General features: G+C 44.5%; 1 protein-coding gene across 4 annotated transcripts in view; it reads left to right on the forward strand.

Annotated features, from left to right (window-relative positions):
- CCDC18 (coiled-coil domain containing 18) overlaps positions 1 to 24,603 on the forward strand; it is a 574,107-nt gene that overhangs the window by 244,578 nt on the left and 304,926 nt on the right. For all 4 annotated transcript variants that reach the window (XM_069232377.1, XM_069232374.1, XM_069232375.1 and 1 more), the window contains 2 exons: positions 3,691 to 3,825; positions 17,095 to 17,172. In XM_069232377.1, coding sequence (XP_069088478.1) covers positions 3,691 to 3,825; positions 17,095 to 17,172 — 213 coding nt within the window. The remainder of the gene's footprint in view (positions 1 to 3,690; positions 3,826 to 17,094; positions 17,173 to 24,603) is intronic.

The raw sequence follows: 24,603 nt of genomic DNA on the forward strand, positions 1-24,603 counted from the left end.
TTCAAGGGAATTTATGGAAGTGGTCCTATTGGTTATGGGTCTCGGATCACAATTCCGTAAAATGATTAATATCTTGTACCAAATCCTGATGGCCCAGGTTCGAGTGAATGGCGTTTTATCCCCCCTATTCCAGATTCGGAGGGGAACGTGCCAGGGGTGTCCCCTCTCCCCGCTGTTGTTTAGTCTAGCCATAGAGCCTTTGGCATTCATGCTGCATTGCAACCCTCTGATGTGGGGATGGAGATGGGGGCGGGGTAGAAGACATAGTGGCGCTATACACTGATGACGTTCTGGTATTTTTGGGTGATCCCCCAACCTGAGGCCCCTGGATGCCTGTTGCTACTAGATTTATATATGGAGACCTCTGATCTTCGTGTCAACGGAAGTAAATCAACCCTGGTGGCGGGAGACGCCGAAGGTTGTTGCTGGTGCCCAAACTTTCTGGTACAGAAGAATGCCTTTATATATCTAGGGATCTATTTATCATACCTTCCATGGCAACTTAATTTCAGAGGTCTGACATCGGCCTTTGATAGAGATTTGCAAAGATGGAAGAGTCTGCCCCTAAATCTCATGGAATGCACTGCACTCCTTAAAATGATGTGGCTTCCCAGCTACCTTTATGTCTTGTTGAACTTCCCCTACCACATACCACACAAGTGGTTTCATTCCCCGACATCTAAAATCGCAACTTTTATACAGAATGGGTCGCAGCACATAGCCTTTAATTTGGCACAGAAGTCACCATTTGAAGGGAGATTGGGAATCCCAGGTTTATACCCTAACTATCTCGCCACACAACTAGTGCCTGTCAATGAGTGGTTTGCAAGAGGCTGGGATGACCCCCGCCTACCAACTTAAGATCTACTCAGTGGATTTCAACAGGCTTTTGGGCCTACTGTATGGGGGAGAGTATCCGGAGAGATGCCCTCTTGCACTTGGGTAGCGATACACTGCTGGAGGGCGGCTTTGAGCCCGATACAGTGGGATGGTCGATTAACGCGTATGACGCCCTTGTAGCAAGGCACATGGCTGCAGCAGCTTACAGCATTGAGGGACTTCCATTATTGGGACCGGATAGGAATTACATAGCAGGGAGACGTCTACAAAGGGGACAATCTGATGTCCGTCAAAGTCCTAAAAGAGCAATAATAGCTAACCCATACACAATTTTTCCACTACCCACAGATGCAACATGCTCTCAGGGTACACATCCCCTCGGACACTCAACTCCCTGAATACAACCCACTGGAGGTAAAGATACTGATGGGGCAATTGAGAAAAAAAGCAATAGCCCAGATCTATTGAGCCTTGCTCATTCATGCCCCGATGGCTTTGACTTCTTGAGATAGAAATGGGCAAACTGGTTTTGGGACCTAGACGACAACTGGAGGGAAGTGTCTCTGGCCCCAAGGGAACTGGCCATACCCACATGATTACACATGTTACAGTTTAACTACTTTCATGCAGCCTATCTAACCCCTGCACGTCTGCAGCAAATGTCTCCTGGGTCCCTCCAGGCCTGTGCCAGATGTAACCTTCCCCCGGGGATTTCTTTCGTATGGTCTGTGGCTGCCCTCAGTTAAGACCCTTCTATGTGGTGTTTGGAAAAGAGATTTCAGAGGTCTTGGGGCGTCCAATTGACCTGACCCCGAAAATAGCACTGTTTGAGATTTAGAAGAGCCGGGAGGCCCAGGCCCGGAACATAACTTTATAGGAATGGTCTTTCTAATCGCTAAGCGAGACAGCCCGTCTCTGGAAGCAACTCACAGTCCCATCGATGGCAGTGTGGCGGGCATGTGTGGACTGGTGTGCACAACAAGAAAAGCCGATATATGCATCTTGGGGGTGTCCAAAGAAACATCATAAAGTGTGGGGACAGTGGTGGAACTACTACGAGTTATCAATGTAATGGTAATTGCAAAGTGTACAAAAGGGCAGGCATGTAATGCAACAGTTCTGAATACTCAAATATTGGAGAAAGGTTAAGGTAGGCCTGCACTGTTTAAAATTCAAGGTTTGTAAAATCATTTGATTAAAACGACGTCTGGCCCAGAGTAAAAATGAAAGAAAAAGACCATATGTAATGTACATTGTACAGGGAAATCATTGCATGGACAAACAGGAAGGTCCAGATATCTAGCATAAATCTATAGATAGGCTAGCAAATAATGGGCTGTGTTAAGCTGAAATCTTGTCAATACAGATCTATGCTGTACATCTGTTACCGTACATGAATAGGGTTGGATTCCTGCTGTAGATAGATGCTAGTATGCAGTGGATGTAGGTGTATACCCCTTCTGCTGGGCTCTCACTACATCCCAATAACCAATAAACCGAGTCTTTAGATTACTCTTTCTCCATTAAATGTGCTTCATTTGGATTTTCAAAGTAGTAGACAATGCCTAGGTTGGAGCAAAGATCTCAAATACACTTCAGCCATTGGATGCTATAGGCATAATCCAATGATAAATACACAGTTGATCTGTTTAAGGAGCCCTTGGGTTTCGTCCAAATGAAATACCACAATAAAAGTGCGCTGAATTTATCAAATCTTCAAATAACGCACCCCAAACTCAAGATGACATATATGAGAAAAAGCAACGTTTACTTACAGCCAGTATAGTATACTTCTGGGCATGAGTTCTCAATCGTTGCAATTTATCAACATTTACAGATTCTCCCCCCCCCCCCCCCCCCCCAGCCCCCCAAATATGTCTGCGTCATATAGCAGTCATGAAACACATTTCATTTGTAGACAGTGGACCTATCTCTTATTGGTTTGGTACCCAACTTGTTGACAAATCCAAAGACCAGTTTAATCGATTTTTCAAAATGGGGAATCCTCACATTTATCAAGTGGAACCAACTACCTAAACTACAGAGATGAAGTTCAAGATATGTAAATGTTTTAACACTGAATATGTTGCCCTTCCAAGGGCCACATATCATTATAAAAGTCTTGTTTAAAATGAACTTTTAGGTCCAGTGCATCTCTAAAAACAATAATTTTGGCTATTAATATCTGTAAACCGATGCCAGTCTGAGCTAACTGGGCAGCATCGTCTGCATTTAGGAGTGACAGTATTGAGCGCAGGCCAATCTGAAGAATTGATTTCCAAGAAGGAAAATATCGGACAACTGATGGGTATGAGTGTGGCAACAGTATTTATATTCTGGGACGTTTTATCTGGGAAGCAGCAATTGATACCCGTGAGCATAAGAGATAAACCCCAGCCATGAAAATGTAAATTTTTTTACAAGAATTTGGGGTACGATCTGCAGAAGAACTTGGCATCCACAAGAATCGGTGTTTCTAAAGCTGCGCATCTTTTCTGTTCAATAAAATATTTTAAAACATGAAGTGTTTATGTTTTAGGTCTTTGTGGTAACATAGCATAACACCTTCATTAGGTTGGGTGTTATAATGTATCATGCACCATTGTTAATTTTCAGTGAATGCATGCAGATTTCCGTGTTACAATTATGTGAGACAGCAGCCCCAGATCTTGGATAACAAATAAGTAAGTGTGATGAATTTAAAATATGATATTGAGCGTTTTAATTATCATTTGAACCATTGAGTACATTTGCAGTCACATGGGCAGCATGTTGGTTTATCAATAAATGTATAACTTTGTAATGTTGAAACATTGATCAAGGTAAGTTAGCAAGATTTTCTTTTTCTAGTTACAAGACCAGCTGGAAAAGAAGCACATGCATATTAAAGAGCAAGAAAACACTATGTCTGCATTACAGCAAGATAATGTGTTGAAACAAAGGAAAATTGAATCACTGGATCATATGCTAACTGATACCAAAATGGTAAATACATTATTGAAGCTAGTTGTTTTATCGTGTTCATTTGTGCAAGAAAAGTCTGCCTTAATGCTGTGTTTCAATTCTCCACCTCAAGATATTGGATATTGAGATAATTGTATTCTGCCGAATAGAGAGATTTGCTATGGTTAACCATTTACAGACACTTGTTAAACTTGAAGGCACTGTTATTTTAAAATTCTATTTTTTTTATTGTATAGTACAAGGTAAACCATAATTACTTCAACAGACTGGTAATAATGTCCCCAAGTGGGTCAAAGGAGTTTCTCCAGAACTTTGGGTCACATGTGCAAAATTTAGGAATTGCGATTTTCTAATTGCAATTCCTACTGATTGCAATTAGGAACTTTCATTTCCTAAGGTAAGAACTGTTACAAGTATTAGATAGTGATTCCTAATGAGCCGCAAATTGGCCTATCTCATAAATATAAATGAGGTAGGATGCAGTTTGCAACCCATAGAAATGATAGCCCTCAAGAGGATGGCCTGCTAGTGTCAGCAGACTACCATGTTTGTGACTGCCTTTAAATAAAGCCAACTGTTTTCTTAATGCAGCCCATCTTCTGTAAAGGAAAACAGGATGTGTTTAGAAAGAAAAAATGAAACTCTAAGGGTTTCGTTTTTTAAGAGTAGGCAGTGGTCCATGGGACTACTGCCTGCTCTTAAAAAATAGTTTTTTCCATTCTCAATTTCCAATTTTCATAATGCTTCCTACATACACCCTGTGTTCCACTGGGGCTATCACACTTCAGTGGTCCCCTGAATTGCTTCCCTCAAACTGTTCCAAATCGCCCTCATTGCACTTTGCAGTTAGATGAATGAACATCTGCTCTTAAAATACTAGAAATCATTTCCCAAGACTATATTCTATTTGAATGTCATCTGGTGTATGTCTCCAAACACACCCACCAATGTTTTGAAAGCTGTCTGCCCAAGGGCAAGGATAAATCGGTGGACTCACTTTTACATCCGATAATTGTCCCTAAGGAGCCACATTTTCACAATGTTGATCTTGAAGTTGTATGGGTAGTATGTGCTTGCTTTAGAGTTAAAGCCTCTATCGGCTCCTCCAGAACATCCTGTTCGTAACACGTCCTGGAAGTGCAATTGAGCAGCTTCTGCACCAGACGGTAGTGGAACCGATCCTGATCCTAGTGCCCTGGTTGTAAGCAGGTCTGCGCCCATGTGGACTGGCCAGAGGATGAGTATAGAAGGTGGGTTGACCCGACCGGAGGCACTTCAAGGTGATGACACGGACTGATCTGATGTGTACCTGCACAGAGGACCTAGAGAAGTATTGAGTTGTACCAATAGGGAGGCTTACCTGTAGAACCAGTGGGGAGGCAGAGGGTGTGGGGCAGTGAAAGTCTCCAAACGGCGCCCCATGCTCGATCCAGCTAGAGATAAGACCTGATCGAATGGCTCTGCGGGAAATCTGCAGGACAGAGCCCGCATGGAATAGATGTTGAACCACACCGAAAGGAAACAGTGGGCTTTAGAGCACCGACTCAATGGGCAGGGAACCCGGGGTGAAACATTGAATGACGGCTACCAAACTTATCTGAGGACTCCAGAAGTCAATAACCACTAGAAGCTGAACAGTAGGGTGTCCATAAACAAGGTTCTAGGGTAAAGGAGCAATATATAATGGACAAGTAAAAAAAGGGCCAGTGCAGCACATAACCCTATTTGGGGAGCGGGGGGCTAGGTTGGGGGTGGAGCTAAGCAAGACATATCCGAGAGTCCAACAAGAGAGGCCGCGGCCTAGCTGGCAAAGATATGCAAAGCAGTGAGACACTTGAAGCAAGCCAGGCAGACAGTGGGGATACCCAAGGCCATTAGAGAGCTGTCCCGGGTAACTTGGCAAAATGGAGCCACAGTGGCACAGGAACTCATGAAATAGTAAGAGCTCCCCTAGAAGAACACACAGCCAAAATATTGGTAGCTACTATGGACACTAAAACTGCAATGGAGACATAAACTGGTGCAGTGACACTGGAGGTTGGCATCCTGAGAGAAGATCAAAGTGTCTGAATCAGATTTGCTCATGGCCAGTGTAAGGCTTTTAATAAAGGCACTCCAATGAAAATGCCAAACCATATTGAAAGACCTGCATGTTGTGACAGACTGGAAGACCCTAAGGGCAGGTCCTGGCAAAATAATTGGTGACTAGTTAGAATTCCGGAGAGACACTTAAACAAAAGCATAAGCCAATGGAGAACAACAAGTGGAGGGCACTAATGTCAGAACAATGGTGCAGTGATGCTGAAGATTCTAGATCAAAGCAAGGAGAATAAACTGGATCTACACCTGTAGTGACACCCGATGATGGTGGATTCAATAATTTATTTCAGACGATTATGGACACAATGGAAAATGGGACTTGCACAAGAGGGAATGTAAATTCGAATGCTACGCTGAAGGTAAAAGAGATGAACAACCTCATACTCCTGGGGGCTGTCCTGAGAGGAGACAGCAGGACCCTAAAAATAGCACGGACTGAACAGGAGATAAGTGGCTCCGTCCATGGCTTTGCGACATATAATTCTCCAGACCTTGATGTCCTACCTACAGTACTTACACACTTTTCTTAATCCCAAAACTAGCTCAAGTATACTGCACTGCAGTGATTGAGGTACCTCTGCCCCATTCATGTGCAAAGCCCTCCTGGTCTCCCTTCCTAAACTGGACCAAGACCACATGGAGAGTTCCTTCTACAGACCTTTAGCTATTCTCAACAATGATTCTAAGTAAGGTACTAGCAACCAGACTGTTAGTGATTACAGATCTAGCTTACCCAGATTAGAATGAGTTAATTCTGGGCAGATTTACCTCTCAACATCAGACACCTGCACGTGTTGCTGAAGGAAGCTCGAATGGTGTGGTCCTACTCCACATGCCTAGCATTGGATCTTCAAAAAGCATACAACACGCTTTGTTGGGATAATATGTGGTGCTTTGAAAACTAGGCATAGGTCACAGGATGATCAAGCTGATACCGCTACTATGCACCACCCACACAATCAGACTAAAAATTGGCCAGCTGATATCTGAACCTATCACAGTTAGTCGTGAGACCAAACAGGGATGCCCCCTCACAACCCTACTATTTGTACTGGCAGTTAAGCTGCTAGCTCTGTGACTTTGGCAGATTGGACAGGATTGGGAGATTCCCTTGGAAGGAGAGACCCATATGATCTCTCTCTATGTGGACGATGGCCTTATCTAAGAGACATCCCTGAGTGGGGGTAACAGCCATAGCAGACACTCGGAACCTTTTAAAGATGCCTCAAGCCTTCGGGTCACCTGGGCCACATCTTGTATATTTCCCATAAATCCTGTGTGCCCCAAACACCACTTTGTAATAGATACACATCCAGTACACTGAGAAAACAAGTTGTTCCATTACCTCTGAATAACAATCTATCATACCACTAAAGACATACTAGATGGAAACCTCTTGCGTTCAATTTCTGCTCTAAAGGCCCATATCACTTTTTGGAAGATACCACCCATAAAAGTCCCAGGTGGGGTTGCTTTTTGCAAAGATGACACGATACAATAATATTCAGTTTAAAGGTCTGCATTCTTAGATCAATATTCTGAACTCTGGATGCAATGCTCAGTGAGTTGATGTGGAGCGATGGAAGACAGAGTTGCATTTCAAAATAAAAATAAAGTCCCTTCTGACCAAGGGGGTCTCATTGCCCCCAACTTCGAAAACTACTGCTTGTCAATGCAGTTCCAATGGCCAGCCCACTAGTTATCTGGTCGACACCTACAATGATTAGGTGCCTGTAGTGATCATACAGCGTTAGACATAATACAAAAAACCTTTATTCCCATAGACCCTGACCAGCGGCGAGCAACAGGCTTCTACACACAGCACACATTAGCTATCGCAGAGCACTGGCACTTACACTCGAACTGGTGTCATATGCACCAGCAATCTCCTTGAGAAGTCTTGACTTATTTGGGGTGAGGCCCATAGTCCATACGTAGAACTCTCGAATAATCTGCTAAGAGTACCTTGTTAAAGTCCTGATTCCCTTTGGCACACTTACCAAACAATATGGAGTACGAGCAGGCAAATCGCTGACACAGCGACACATCACCTGGAACATCACTGACACTGAACCAGCCCTATAGTCACTTCTCCAGACACTTTTCAGTATTTCCTCTGGGAAAAGATGTCGTCTCCTGGCTTGCTTGAGCATTTACGAACCACACAAGTAATCTCTTAGACAACTCCGTACTGAATGGGTCATGGACCTTGGGCACCCTCTCACCCAAAAAGAACAGGATAAAGCAATCTCTTTCCCTCACATGCTCTAGTCCTGCCTGGTGGCGTCCACTTATTTGGGGGAGCTATTCGCTTTATTGACCTCGGTAACTGATAGGCAAAATCTTTTCATAGTGGAGAGCTGCCTCTTAGGCCTATTCAGATGACCAAAGGCTGGAAAGACTGTTTGTGGATTTCTAGACCTAGCTCCACCTTTCAGCTAGAAGGCCAATCGCAATGAATGGAAGTCTTCTTCCCCAGGTCCCATCTCACATTGGTGTACATCCTTCCTGCAGTGGGACTAGAGGGACTCTGGGGGAAGGGGAGGGGGCTCAGGGCACTACGTAAAGGCCCTATTGCAACAGTTGCCTTCCAACAATACGTCAAAGATGATCACCCCCGAATGACTGAGAATCGAGTCGTACCTATAGGGCCCTACCCTACATACTCTAGCTGCAATCGTCTGAAAACCACCCTTAGCCGTCTTCCCCTTCCTCTTTTCTACTAAGGGTCCTGGATGCAGAGGGACATACTTTACATAATTCCATTATCACATAGGGGTTTAGGTGTTGTGGAAACAGGATCAACATGCGTACAACAGAGTCCCCATGTGTTATTGTTATTTTATCATCAAATTACTTGCCGGACTTGTCCAGTTCATGCTTTTCTATTTGTTTGTTAGTGATTTATGTATTGCAGTGTCTTCACGTTTTCTAACCCGGATTCATGTCATACCTGAGCCCATTACCTGGTGGGACTCAGCACCTCACTTGCAACGAGCATTACATTCTTTGTGTAATCTGAACTAGTTTACTATGTCATGGCTGTACCACCTCCTTAAGCTTTGCAAATGTGGTTCTGATGCTGTGTATCAATATTGCAAAATATTGTAAAAGTTAGTAAAAATGTAAATACATTCAGGAGCACTCTTCTCTTGGCGGTTACGTTGCGTCTTTATACACTATCTTTCCAGATTTCCAAATTTTGGGATACTACTTGTATATGAAGTATTATTGTCTATAATAGCCTTATATCAAGTTATTCTTGGATGTCTACACTTGATTCTACATACAGTTTGTCCACTATTTAGCGAATATATGGTAGGTACTATAGCAGACTAAAGAGACAATATGTTCCAAGTTGGGCAATGGACATACCATGCATGGCGGTGGCAGCCAGTTCAAAGACTCCAGCGTGGCAAGGTAGGGAGGGCAGGAGCTGAGGTAAAGTTCTATAGTAGGCAGCACATCAGGCAGGCACAGGATGTATATCTGGGACAAAACAACCCTGGGGAGAAGGTGAGCAATCATGAGGAGAAGGTGGTTCTTATGGAATGGGAAACACTATTGCACACATGAATGGTACACTCACTCACGTTACTAACATGAGACATCAATGGAATGGGGAACAAAATTAGGAGGCCCGGTGTCCAAGACGTTGACACAGTATAAACTTGATGTGGTATCTTTACAAGAAACATACATCAAAGGCTTGAAATGTGGATTCCTGAGACAAGAGAAGTACAGAGTAGCAAGTCACTCAGAATACACCACATAATCCAAAGGAGACAGTGAGATAATAGGAGTATTGCAGAGTATTTTATCATGTGCTGACGAATCCTCTGGTACAGAAGATACAGGAATTTTTAAGAGATTGCCCATACAGGAGATTAGCAAAGGAAAGGGCCCAAGAGCTTGAGGAAGATTTAATAGAGCAGAAAATAAAAATGGTGCTCAACAGTTACAGTTGGGGAAGATCCCAGGCCCTAACTGACTGCCTGCAGAACCATTTAAACAAAACAAACATTTGCAATGCAATAGGTCTCACATTTGCTTCTGTTAGAGCTATTGATATTGTAAATTCTTAACTGGACTTTTCTTGCCACATAAATTGGTCAACCCTACCTCATAATTTTATCTTTTCCTGCCATATAATTCCGGTAGCCCTGCATATAACTAAAGCACTTCCATTCAACTTCTTCCTCTATCTGCAACAAAAAATGAAAATGTTGCCATTTAGTATCCTAATTTAAATCTACCATTCTAATTCCAATAAAATACCACTTTTGCCACCCCATTATCAGCGTTGCTGGCTGGCTAACACAATTCACCCCAAAAAGACACAAGTCAGCCACAAAGAAGAAATAAACTAGAAAGGTCTCCCAAACATCAAGAGTGTTCTAACAGCCATAGTGTAATAAGGATGTTAAATTGGCCTGAATTATGGTCATAATTATAATAAGGAGAGATTATGAAAATATATACAGTTATTATTTAAACCTTTATCAGGATTAAACTTTTGGCATTAAATTGTAATACTCGAAACAGCCCCTAGAAGGCACCATAACAAAAATATCATTTGTAAGAAACATGTTCAATTAACCATATTGTTAGCCCATAGCGGGCATAACTCCGGAAAAAATACAGAAGAAAGTAATGCTCCTAGAGGGTGTTTTTAAGGCTAGCAGGCCTACTGCAATGATGTTACAAACAAGGCCTTTAAAACAAAACCTCTCCTAGCTATAAGTCAAAAGTTCTAGCCACGAGAAAGCTTAAAAGACATTGAATGGTGGGAGGTTTTTTTTTGGAGTTGCTGATGTAGACCGAAAAAAGCACATTGTGGCCAGTGTTTTGAATATGGTCCCATTGTCCTAGGGCCACCACAGGTTGAGTCATGATCAAAAAATGTTATAAAAGTAATGCCCAGCAAAGCATCATGGGGCAAGTTTCCGAGCGAAATATATAAGAAACATGGTCATGTAACTAAATAGTGAGCCCCTAGAGGACATAACCACAATAAAATAAAATGGCATTAAATAATGCAAAGTGACCATATACGCCGCCTCTAGAGGGCATAGTGCATTACATATTTTCAAGAGTAGCAGGCCTGTAGCAATGATATTACAAACAAGGCCCTTAAACACAAGCTATTCCCAGCTGTAAAGCAAAAGTTCAAGCCATGAGAATGCTTACAAAGACACTGAATAGTGGGAGGGGTTATTATTTTGGGGTCCCTTACTAACCTAGTGTGGGGACCCAAAGATGACCTAGATCGAAAGAGTGCATTGTGAGGAATGCTGTGGTGGTGCTCCCATTGTCCTAGGACCACCACAGGCTGAGTTATGGTTAAAAATGTTGTGGAAAAGAATGCTTGCAAAGCATTATTGGTAGAGTTTCCCAAGTTTAGTGAATATTGTAGTATCAACTCTCCTTGCACAGTGGGAGAGCTTTTGCTTTGAGGATTTCTGTTTTATGTAAAGAATTTACCAATTTCAAGTGTGTTAAGAGGAGAGCCACAAGAAATGAGTGATTAGATCACTGTGAACAATATGACCAGTGTTTCAATACCACTGATCGAGTGCACACTGTTGTGCTTGTTTGCACTGTGAGCACCGTGGCCGCCATGCAGCACCAATGGGAGAGACAAAAAAAAATAGTTCGCCCACGCTTAAGTATATTGGCAATCGTGCAATGATTCATATAACAGGGGCAGTCTGCAAGGCTTGACAAAAACAACCTCAAGGCGGGACAAACGTAAAGCAATTACCAATGACATCAAGTGATTTTTTAAAGTCAAGCCCACAAATGAGTGAAAGTGATGGACGAGGTGGGCGTGGTTAAAAGTCCACAATACTTACAACAGGTCAAAGCGCTTGCACGCTCGACCTAAAAATGGCAGCTAAGATAATTGCATCGCTACACATGGCATATGTAGAGGCTCAGCACACAGGAGAGCTCTCCAGATATTTGAGAACTTCAATGATTATTCTGATTCACAAAGAAGGGAAACCAAGAGAAAGATGTGAATCATATCTAACAGTATTCCTACTTAATGCAGACACCAAATATTGACCAAAGCATGAGAGAGCAGACTATGGGGTAAACACAGACTTGGTGCACTAAGATCAAAATGGGGGTATGTTTCACAGATCTACTAAATGAAACCTTAGGCATATATAGAATATTACTGTACCAGAGGGGTTAGAATGCCATTGGTGGAGGTGTTGTGGGACAAGAATAAGGCATTTGATTCAGTGGAATGCCGTTTTCTGTTTCCAGTCCTTGAGAAAATATGATTTAGATTACAATTGCTGAGAAGGATTAAGCTCCTCTATTAAAAAAAAAAAAGAAAAAAAGAAAACCAGAGCATGAGTCATAGTGAATGGTGTCTTATCTAGAGAGATCCCAACAAAGAGAGGCATGAGGTAGGAATATTATTCGCCCTGAAAGGGCTCAATGCCCAGATATGGGAATGGGAAGAAAGGATATCCCTATATGGTGACAATATCCTGTGGTACCTGGCAGAGCCTGCGAGCTCCCTGGTGAGATTAGGGTAAATCTTCGGTATCTACGTGGTATACTCAGGACTATGGATAATATGGGAGACATCCTGATATTCCCACTGAGTGACTGGGCAATAGGCAGGCAGTTGTCACTACCACTGATGGTAGTGACCGACAGTTTAAATACTTGGGCCTTTTGATATCAAAAGGGACAGAAATGCATTATGAGAACAACCTGACTCCTCTGCTGCACAGACTGGAGAGGGACATAAAGCTCTGGAACTTGCTGCCATAATACTACAGGCATTGATCTTTAGGATGATCTCTCTGCCCCAGTTTACTTACATGCTACAGAACATACCATAAGCCATACCTGAAATGTTTTTTCTAACACTAAACTGACCACAGATAATTGCTATGGTTAAATGGTCAACTAACCATCGCAATGTACACACTCCAAAGGTCAGTCTATGAAGGGGGAATAACATTGCCCAAGATCTGGAAATATTAAGCAGCCCAGGTTAGCATCATAAATTAATGGGCATACGCACCACTAGACAACCTAGTGTAAAGGATGGATAGACTTAAATTGGGAAAGAACGGTTACCGTCCCTTATTAGATTGTGGAGAGATGGAAGCTGATATCCCACCAGCTACTGCAACGGTTGCATCCGCAAGCCATAGGCTAAGTAGTGAAACAGGAAGGAATAAAAGTGACACATAAAGCACCCTTATGGTTAGGGACAAGACTTGGCTCTGTGGTAACGTTCCCAAGATTCAAACAGTGGTGCTCTATAGGCTAATCTTCATTGGAAGACATGGACTGCAAATAGTATTGTGCCTTTTGAACATCTACAGGCAGAATATGAAATGGTGACAGCCCTAATGTTTAAATACCTACAAACTGTGGCATGCACTGCAAGCGCAAATCCCACCTGGGGAAGAGCCTTAAGAGGATTCACCCTTAGGGAGGAGACTACTAAACCAACTTATAACAAAAGGCATCCCACACACACATAATTCACTGATGACAAGTAGACAGGGCGACCTAGATAAACTGAGAGCTACTTGGCAAAGAGACAAAGGAGAAATGGATGATGATCATCGGCAAGAAGCTTTACAAATTTCTAAACAGGTAGCAGTAAAGGCAAGTTTTTCCCTTATCCAAGTAAAAATCCTCCATAGAGTATACAACAGCCATGTCCTACTATGTAAAATAGGGAGGACAGGGGTTGGTAAATGTCTAAGAAGCTGTTGCCAGAAAGGCACTTTCATACGTACTCTGTGGAACTGCACCAAGCTGCAACCATATTGAGAAGCAAAGGCTTGAGGACTCTACTAATGTACACATTGAAGGGACCAGCCCTCTAGTAATATTAAGGGTATGGAAAAACTCAAATTTAACAAAGCGACTATTGATAAATGTAGGATTTATCATAGCTAAAAGAGATATTTCCCAAAAGTACGGTTATGGAATGACACCAAGAGTGCAGGGCCGGGAGTGAGGCATGGAAATGTGCATAGTGATGGAAAAAAAGATATATATACAGGACGGGGATGCTCCCAAAAACTTTAGAAAGTATGGGTGGGGCTCTGATTTATGAGGCACATGTTTATGGGGCCCGTTCCTCTGGTTTCTCCCGACCTTTCATTCTGCCACTTGAAGACTGTCTTTGTGGTGCCTGATACTGCCACTGTTTTGCTGTCCCCTCTGGCTCGCTTGTCCGTTGGAAGGGTTGGTGCAGAGTGGTAGGCAGCAAGCTCACTGTTACCACAGTTGTCAACCTCTGACAGTGAGGGTAGTGGAATAGATGCTAAGCATGATGATTTCCTGCATCCCACTAATTCCATTGTGAGGCTACATATGAGACCACTCAAGGAAGGATCCATAACCAGTGATCGCAGGCAACAAGGAATTGGGAGGGTCTAGTGGTTGTCACGCAGAAAATATAAGAGGAAATGGAATGGTGGAATGAAGAGAACATAACAGTGGGGTGGCCCTTCATATTACCAACTAAGACTGTGACTATTACCACAGATGTCTCACACGATATGAGTAGCTGGCATGGGGATTCTGAACATCAGACGAGTCGGGAAATCGGAGGACTGAACACTGCACATAAACATAATGAAACTAAAGACACTGTACCTACCACTGCAGGCATTCTAGAACAGCTATGGGGAAAATCGATACAAATTCAGATGGACAACACAAAAACGATGTCCTCCCCTATTAAGTGGGGTGGGGGAATGAGGTTCATCGCCCATAAAAACCGGAATAGGAAGGAAGCATGAAAGTGGGCTATTCAAAGAAGAATAACCTCAACAGAAATACACCTACCACGGTTGTACAGAGATGAAGCTGGACAGACTCAACAGACATGCAGCCGTCTTACACCAGTGGAAATAAATCATACAATGGTTAGAAGGGTGTTCCAGAGGTGGGAGACTCCAGAGGTGGACCTGTTCTCAACACCACAGAAAGAAAAATGCTGAAGCTTTGTTTCCAGGCACCCACACTGACACTTTGGGGAATGCACTGTTGATAGACTGGTCAGGGAACTTTGCATGCGCTTTTCCCCCCATCTCGTTACTATCACTAGGGATCCACAAGTGAAAACAGTCTTGAACTACGCTAATCTTGATCGCCCACCAGTGGGCAAGACAAACATGGATTTCTGAGTTGATAGAGATGGCATAGAACAGCATGCAGAGTTTGCCAGTGTTATAGGACCTACTAACTGTGCAATGGGGCACGGTTCTCCACCTAGAACCCAACACCTTGAGGTGGGCAGCATGGGTGGGGAGCAGTGAAAGTTCTAAGAGAAGGCTAGCTATGAGGAAATGTTATAGGGCCAAATGGCAGAGGTACACAAAGTGGTGCCAAAAATCTTGCTTGTTCAAAAACAGGACACAAGACACCACAGTAGTCAGATACCTTAACTGCCTACTTGACAATAAACTGACCTTCATCTCAGTAAAGGTGCATTTGGCAGCAATAATAGCTTACACAAGAAGCCCAATAGGCAGAAGCTTATTTACTACACAGTTGGTCAAATGGTTCCTGGAAGGTGCCAAGAGAATAGCCCCACCAAGATGCGCACCAACACCCATGTGGAACCTAAATGTGATGTTAAAGCAGCTAATGAATTACCCCTTTGAACAACTGCAGAGGACAAACCTAAAATTTGTCACACTAAAAATAGCTTTCCTAATTGACATGACATCACTTTAATTACAGTATAAGTGAGCTACAAGCACTTACCACCCAGAAACCATACCTGTAAATGCACAAGCCTTGGTAGCAGTGAGAACCAACCCACACTTCCTACCAAAGGTTATATCACAGTCCCACATAAACCAAGCTATCTAAATACAAGATTTCTTCCAGGACCCAAGACTCCGACTGAAAGAGTACTGCATGTACTGGACATACATAGAGGAATGATGCACTATCTAGACAGAACAAAACAGGTCTTTATATCCTTCACAGATAAAAACAAGGGAATGCCATTTACTAAGGGCACTGTCTCAAGGTGGATAGCCCAAACAATACAAATATGTCACAATGAGGCTGGCATAAAACCCTGAACAAACCCCATAACACACTCAACAAGGAAGAAAGGAGTAACCCTAGCCTTCCTAGCAAACGCCCGTTAAGCAACGTATGTATGACAGCCACCTGGTCACCAGTCCACACATTTACAGAGAACTACTGCTTAGACATCCAGGGGAATAGAGAAGCAGGAGTGGGTCAGAGTACTAAAGCATTTGTTTGCAATTCCAACCTCATTATAAACCCACCCACCACAGGAAACAGATACCGCTGCAAAGTCAATGCGCAGCATGTGAATCCAGAAAATATTCATGCTGCAAAACGAAAAGGTGACTTCTTGTAGATGTAGCTTTGCAGCTTACAAATGACCTTTATTCACATGTGACCCAACTGTTTCCCCAGTAAATGGGATAAAACAAAGGATACAAAAGTCAAACCAAAAGACAGGGGGAAGTCCAGGTGAAGTAAAGTGAGTAACTAAATCACCGGCAAAAAGAATATGAAGATGGCGACCAGCACAGGGGCTTCTAGGATAGGTGTTTGACACCCGGAGAGGAATGGACAATGCACCAAATGGTGACAATAGACAACGCCCCACAAACAAAACAAATAAAAGACAGCAAGAAAAGACTGCATGAGGAAAGTTCTGGACCCAACCACTCGATGGCGGAATAATGCACAGCATGTGAATCCAGAAACATTTTCCAGCTGCAAAACTATTTCTGCCAGTAAGTATCCATTTTGTTACTCATTACCATCCCACTTGCTCTCTTTGATTCTCCTGCTAGAAATGGCTTTGCTCACTTTCAGCAATCTTAGCCCTTTGTGGCATATAAAAATAAAGTTGAAATTGAAACATGATGCACAGAAAGCTCAATACATATATTGAGTCGGGGCTTCTGGTACTGTCTGCATGATGATGACATCACGAGAGCCACTGGTGTATTTAGGTATCCAGGGATCTCTTTGTATTTGTCTTACATGCCAATAAGTTATTTTCAAAAAATGAGAAATTTGTGGGAGGAAAAGGTATCCTTCAGTAAGGTTCATTCTGAAGATAAAGATTGTGTTCTACTTTAAGAATAGTTTTACTTTATTGTGGCTGATGTTTAATTTAAGTTTATGTTTACATAGGAAATGGAAACTCAAAATCTAAAGAACGATGAAACTGTGAAGATATTAAAAACTCAGGTTGCAGAGGAAGCAATCCAGGTTAGTTTGTGGATTAGTGTTTACTAAATCTCATATTATCCCATTACATAATTCATTGCAACTCCGAGATCTTCCTGAGGCAACATTTAAAAACATATAGTGGAATCACATCTTAATAGTAACTAACTTATCTACTGTCGCAAAGTAAGATACTTTGATATTGGTAAGGTGGTGGGAGAACTCCACTGAGTCTGCAAAGTACATACAGTAAAAATGCTTTTCTCTGATTAATAGTTTTCCAGCATGTTTCTCACCTTGTGAATATCCTCACATGCTAGACTGCATCCAGAAACCTTTTTTCCTTGGCGGTAGCCCAGAAGCAACACTGTGTCGCACCACACAGGTCAAGGCATCACATCCTGGGAGGGGTGGAGTTGCAACACTTACATGTGAACAGCACCTCTTGACTTGGTGTTTTTTTTTCTGTTTTTCCAAGCCTAACCAATGCGAGTTCTGAGTGTTCCTAAAGTGTTTACCAGATATCGTAACATTGCCAATTATGATTCAGCAACAGGTCATGTCAGATATTGTGAGGAAATAGATTTTTGCAGATTCACCCCCTGCTTTTTGACTATTAGTGCTGGTGTAATGACTTAGTGCACTGGCGCCTGCTAACCATACCCCAGTGCCAGTCAGTGCCCTGACCCTTAAAAGTGTATGTTTGATTGGCTTATTCCAACATAAGTCCCTACTATATGGTACCAGGGGTATCCAGGGCCTGTACATTCAAGTGTTCCTCATGGACTGTATCACTTATCGTGCCACCGTGACAAGGTAAAACATGTCTCCCAGCCTGCCACTACAGACTGGTTAAGCATTTTAAAAATTCCAGCTCGACTTTGCCATTTAAACTGACAAAGTCCAGATCTCCCTTCTTAATATTAGTCCCCCGCATTCGCCGCACCACCGTCGGAGGAAGATCCTTCTCTCATCTCGCCACCATGACCTGGAACTCCCTACCACTCCAACTACGCCAAACCCAAGATTACCTCCCCCCTCCAACCCCCCCAGCGCCTTGAGACCCTGACAGGTGAGTAGCGCGCTTTATAAATTAATTAATTGATTGATTGATTAGTCACCCCTAAGGTAGGCCTTTCGGGTCTTAAGGCAAGGTGCTGTATATTAAGAGATAGGTAATGACTGGGTGTTTGTGGCAGGGGATGACTCAGCGTTTTGTGTGGTTAGAGAAGCAATGGGAGGCCAAGGCTAACCCACACTACTGTATGGTGGTGGGCACTCAGACTGACTGGCGTTCCACATGCAGTCAGTGGTGAGAGCCTGGAGGGCGACCAACAGATTCTTGGGTTGGGAGGGTAAGCTTACAAATAGAACTCCACTATGGGACAGTACACTACTACAGGTGGTTGGGAAACTCCAGGGGTTCAGGAAATGGGAGCTTATTGGGATAGAATGCCTGGGGGATTTATGGAGGGGGGCGCTCCTGACCTTTGAGGACCTGTAGAGGGAGTATGAAATGGACAGTGTGAACGCTATAGGCTGTTGCAGCTCGGGCATGCGCTACACAGGCACATATTAGAGGGGGAACAGCTACCAGTCATCGCCCCTGGAGGACAGACTGCTGACAGAGCCCTTGACTAGTAAGGCCATCTCCCTGACCTAATGGAAAATTATGAACAACTTCCCAGACCCTATGAAAACCTTGCGAGCTACCTGGGAGAGCGATCTCAGAACACTCGAAGACGAGGATTGGGTGGAGGCGGTTCAGAGCCCTAGGGAGGTAGCTTATAAGGGCCCTCTTCTGTCTTACACAACTGAGGGCCCTACACAGAGCATATAACTGTAGATCATTGCTGCATAGAATGGGACATAGTGGCCCCAACCTGTGTACACGGGGCTGTGGGGATGTGGGATCCTTTTTCCATATCCTGTGGGAATGTCCGGTGATTCAGGGGTTCTTGGGAAGGGTGATAAGAATCCTAGGTAAAGTAACCGGGCTACACAATACTGGAGGTGAAACGGTTGCTCTTGGGCATTACGGGGAACGAAGAATGGCCCAGAAATTTGAAGATCTGGTTACAATTGGCGGCCGGTGTTGCTAAGAGAAATATTGCATGGGGATGGGGAGCGAGAGACCCCTTCGCAGATTGCAGATTGGGAAAAGGACCTGGATTGGTGCCAAATGGCAGAACAGGTGGTCTACAAAATAAGGGGATGTATGATGAAATACGAGAAAATATGGTCCAAATGGGTTGCATACAGAGACACAGTGGGAAAATTGGGAGGGAGCGGGATGGTCATTCCGGGCCGATGGGGGGGAGGGGAAAAGCCACAGGGGTAGACACAGGAAACGATTTAAGTAAAGTGGTCCTGTAACTTTGGATAGTTTCCGGATGCTATTGTGCACCTCGTGTGAGCTGCTATTAATGTGAACCAGATGTGTGTTCTAACTGTATGCTGAGCTTTGTTTAAAACAAAAATAAAGATTATTATTTTTTTTTTTTAACGAAGAAGAAAAATAAGATAGGAGGATATGCCTTTTCATATGTCCTAAAAGCCCAGATTGTCATTATTTCTGTAGAAAAGCTAATAGTTCTATTGACAGGTACAGGATTACATGCTGGCAACTCAGCTGTGCTTGCTCTTGAATAGGACCATTGAAGTTGATGGTGAAGGTATCAAAAGAGTTGTTAAATTAAACCTAACTTGATTCCCAAGTTGAATTTAATGTAACTTTTGTGTAAAAGGCAGCTTGACCGCCCAAGTTTTCCAGTGGCCATTTAAGGTTGCTGGCCACGAGTCTGCCATGAGTCTGCCTTCTGCCCTTCTGGGGAGAAGTGTGAACGACTACCATGAAAGGACACAATAGAGGCCTGCTGTCAAACAACGTGTTACCTCTCCCTGGAAGGAATCCACCAAGGGTCGGAGCCCAAAAGGGAAACTTCATTGGGAAGCCACCTTTGAAAGTCAAATGGTGGACACACACAAGAGGGTCTGCTAGTTTGTTCTGTTAGACAGATTGGCAATGGGGAACCGATTTTCCTGTGGGCGTGTAGCCTTCAGGTAGCCATACCTCTAGGGTGGACTGCCAACCTCCACACGGCGAGAGAGAGGTTTTGCCATCTTGGTAGTGGGCAGAATGTTGCACCCTTGGGTAAGTAGATGCCATACTTTGCAGGAAGTAGTTATCAGGCAAGAGGGGACCTAGTAGCCCATTGGCTGGTAGTCACTGTATCCTGAGGGCAAGTTGCAGTCACAAAAGTGGTACCCCTGACACCGAGGCCACCAATTACATCTGTACTGGACAGAGGACCGAAGAAGGACTACCCTGCTGTTCCCCAGACCTGGCAAAGAGAGGCTGTACTAAAGATTGGACCTGCTGCTCCTGGGCTATCAAAGAGAGGATTGTGTCAATGATACGCTGCTTGAGTGCAAGTCGTCCCGAGCCCCAGACAGACTAGGTGAACTCCAAGGTCAGTTGGCTGAATTTCTATTAGAGCTACAGGGCCAAAACAACTGAAGAAACCACATTGGCAAAGTTTATAGCCACAATTGCCTGTTCACTGCTGATGACCGAAGTGCAGCCCTGAAGATCGAATCCTGACATTCTAAAGTTGCACACAAATCTGCCAGACCCGGGAGAGTCTATAATGTGCAGTTGGGTCACCCAAGACGCACATAGCAGCAGCTGAAAGGAACCGCTGGTTTTGCTGTGATCAGAAACTAGTAGACCAGTTGCAAAAGGTTTTTGACTGGACTTCAAGGGACATCCACCCTGTGGCCAAAGTCATCCCACCATGTTCGTGGACTGAGGGGTGGCCCCAGTAAGACCCCATCAACCGAATCAGCATCCTGTATCCCTTGCTTCAAGTACACTCAGTTGATTTCTATGGTGAGATACCCATGGAGCCCTGGATTGGCAACCGCTTTGACTGTAAGGCAACTGTCCTGCTAAGCCATACTGGTCCCCCTGCTTTGCTCCCTATAAGAAAATAGGTCATTAGTTGTGTGGCCAGTACAGTTTTTTTAAAAATATTTTTTTATTAACATTTTATTAATAAACAGTATCATGTTTACAGCACCATCTAGTTTGCTTCGTGTTAGTGCATAACAGTGTTGATATCACTACTGTCTACATTGTTTGAATGTTCTACTTCATTATTCGATAACCTTTATACTTTAAACTTATGTAAGAATAGAACATCAGTGGCGCTTCTTCTCGAATGGGTTGCCCAATTGGCCTGGTGTAGCAGAGTTATGTTTTTCTAGTTATTATACAACACATTTAACTCGCTTCAAACATTAATCAACTTAAACTTAAACACGATGGCAATGTAGGGGGTGGAGGCTGCTAATGCAGGGGGATGCCATTTCCTGGCTTTTCCAGTATATATGGTGTCATTACTCATTGACTTGTCTGGTTTCAGGTGGGTGGGGCGTCTACCGGGTCCAACCTGTCTGTTACTCAATGTCCTGGGCTCTGTCCCCTGTTGTCCGCCTTTTGTTCAATCTCGGCCTTATCGTGTCTTCCCTTACCATGTCCTAGAGGGTGAGGCAACATCTCCTCCCTTCCTATGTTTATCCAGTCTCCGCTCCTGTTGGTGTGTCTGTGTCCGCTGTTCTCAGTATATTGTCCCAGCTTGTCATTGCTACTTCCCATTTCTGTGCTATAGGGTGGCGACGAAGTCCCCTCCCCTCCTCGCTCTTCAGGACCTGGAGTTCGGCTCTGGCCCATGTTGTAACGTCTTGTCTCCACCCAACCCGGGGGGGCCGAAACTGTGCCTTCCAGTTCTTTGCGATCTGTCTCCTCTACAGTACCAGTGCTAGACTCAGAAAGCGGGTCTCCACTCTTCCCCGCGGCAACCCATCCCCAAAGCCCATCAGACATCTGTCAGGGGTCGGAGTCAGGTTCATATTAAGGAGTCTCGCTAGGTCGGACATCACCTCTTCCCACCCCAGTTGGATCTCTGGACAGGTCCATACCATGTGGTCAAAATTTGCGTCTACATTTTTACATCTGGGGCACACCCTAGGAACTCCCCCATAGATTACTGTTAGCCGATGTGGGGTGAGGTACGTTCTGTGGAGGTAAATATATTGTATATATCTCAGTCGTGTGCTGCGAGCGACGGTCCGGGAGTAAGCCAAAGGTCTGTTCCATTCCGCATCAGACGGTTCCCTACCGACTGTCCTCCCCCATCTCTCTCTCAGTGGCCGCAGGGAATCTAGTGCATCCTCAATTTGAACTCGGTATAATTTAGATATCAGATGGGACTCATCTCCTGATGTCAATAGGAGATGCAGCACCCTGTGGGTGGCTGGTTTCGCGTTGACCGTGATCCAGTGTGTTTTCAGCACATGTGTCAGTTTATGATACATAAGGAACTGACCCTGGGAGACTCCACTGTCAACAAGATTAGTAAAAGACCTCAACACTCCCTCCTGAAACAGGCCTCCCACCGTTTCTATTCCTGCTCTCCTCCAGGTTCCGAGGCTCATGCCTCCCAGGTTCCTCTCACCTGCCTCGATCGTGAGTACCGCCAGGGGTAGGGCCGGAGAGTACGGGGGGACAGTGCCATCCCTTTTCACGCACCTCTTCCAACATGCTGACGCCACTCTTGTCATCGGGCTGTGCATGTGGGGATTGAGCTTCCTATTTGTCATTCGAGCAATGAACTGATTTATGTCCTCCACTACTGGGTCGGTGTACCTCTCCAGGTGACCCTTACCTGTGAGCCACCCGGCAACCCATTGCAGCTGGGATGCCAGGTAGTAGGCTTCAAAATCTGGCGCTCCTAGACCCCCCCTGGTTAGTTGGCCTGCATAATATTTGGAGCGAGGTGCGTCTACGACCATCATCCCATATAAGTTCCCTGAGTAGGGTGTTTAGTTCACGAAACCACGCTGTTGGAATCAGAAGGGGCAGATTAGCGAAGTAGTATAGAAGCCGGGGCAGCATGACCATTTTGGACAATGCTACTCTGGCCATTATCGTCAATTTCAGCGATCGCCAGAACCCCACCGAGGACTTTAGGGATCGTAGAGCTCTGCCCAGGTTACCCTCGCGCAAGTCTGCCCTGTCGTGAAACACCTGTATACCCAAGTACTTAAAGGTTTGAGGGGCCCAAATCATATCCCCAGGGCATGTTGTCGGGCGTTCGCCGCCCGGTGCCATAGGGAAGACGCATGTCTTGCTACGATTGAGGCAAAGTCCAGATATGTTCCCATAGTTCTCCAGCACTCCCAGCGCCCATGGGAGATCCTTCTCTCCGTCCCTAAGGTAGACAAGTATATCATCAGCATATAGCGAGATGACCCCATTCCACTCCTCTATCCACGCCCTCCTGCCGCATCTGGGACGCCAGCGGCTCGATGGCCAGGGCGAATAACAGTGGGGACAATGGGCAACCTTGCCTGGTTCCCCTGTGAACTGGGTAAGTTCCGGACACCGTTTTACCTGTTGTCACTCTTGCCAGCGGTGACGTGTATAACAAATCCACCCATTTGACCCAATCTTCACCCATTCCCATACGGAGCATCACTGCTTTCAAGTAGTCCCATCTGATCGAGTCGAATGCCTTCTCAAAGTCCACCGCGAGCAACACACCTGCTGTAGGTTTCGTGTCGCTAGGCATATTCAGGACCGCAAAGAGACGTCTCAGGTTTAAGGAGGTGCTGCGATTCGGGACAAAACCATTCTGATCTACATGTACCAGAGTTGGTACAAGAGGGAGTAAACGGTTGGCCAAGATCTTGCTTAGTATTTTAAAATCACTGTTTAGCATTGACAGGGGGCGGAAGTCAGTCACCGAAGGTTGCCTAGATTTTGTCTTAGGGAGTGGGACTGCCATTGCCTCTCTCATGGTGCACGGCATTATCCCATTCTGTAGCGATTCTGTATACATCTCTACCAACTGGGGGGTCAGTTGCTTCTCAATTTTTTTATAAAAGTCCATGGGGAGGCCGTCTGTTCCCGGGGTCTTCCCTGAGGCTAATTGAGCTATAGCTTCACTGACCTCCGCCATCGTTACTGGGCCCCCCTGCCTATCCCTGTCTTCGGCCATCAGGTTCGTTATAGGTATATGTTGTAGGTAATTATCAAAGACCTCCGTACTGATTTCAGCCGGTTTTCCATATAAAAAGGTGTAATATTCCTTGAATGCATCATTTACAGGGCCTGGTCTACTTCTGCATGTCCCCTCCTTATCCAGCACATTTGTGATGGGCTCGGCCTCTCCTCCCGGCCTCACCAACCAGGCTAACATTTTCCCAGACCTACCCTCTTCAGATTGTAGGGAGGCAAAGTATTTTTGTGTGCTGTGGCATCTGAGTTGTTCTTCGATCTGGGAATGGTCCCTCTTTGCCTGATTATATTTCTCATTTACTAGTGTGCCAGCCCCCTGATTAAGTTCTCCCTCATGTATTATCTTCTCTAGCTTAGTCAGCTCCCTTTCAAGTGTGCGTCTCACTCCG

This window comes from Pleurodeles waltl, chromosome 4_2 (genome assembly GCF_031143425.1).
Source record: "Pleurodeles waltl isolate 20211129_DDA chromosome 4_2, aPleWal1.hap1.20221129, whole genome shotgun sequence".
Taxonomy (NCBI): Eukaryota; Metazoa; Chordata; class Amphibia; order Caudata; family Salamandridae; genus Pleurodeles; species Pleurodeles waltl.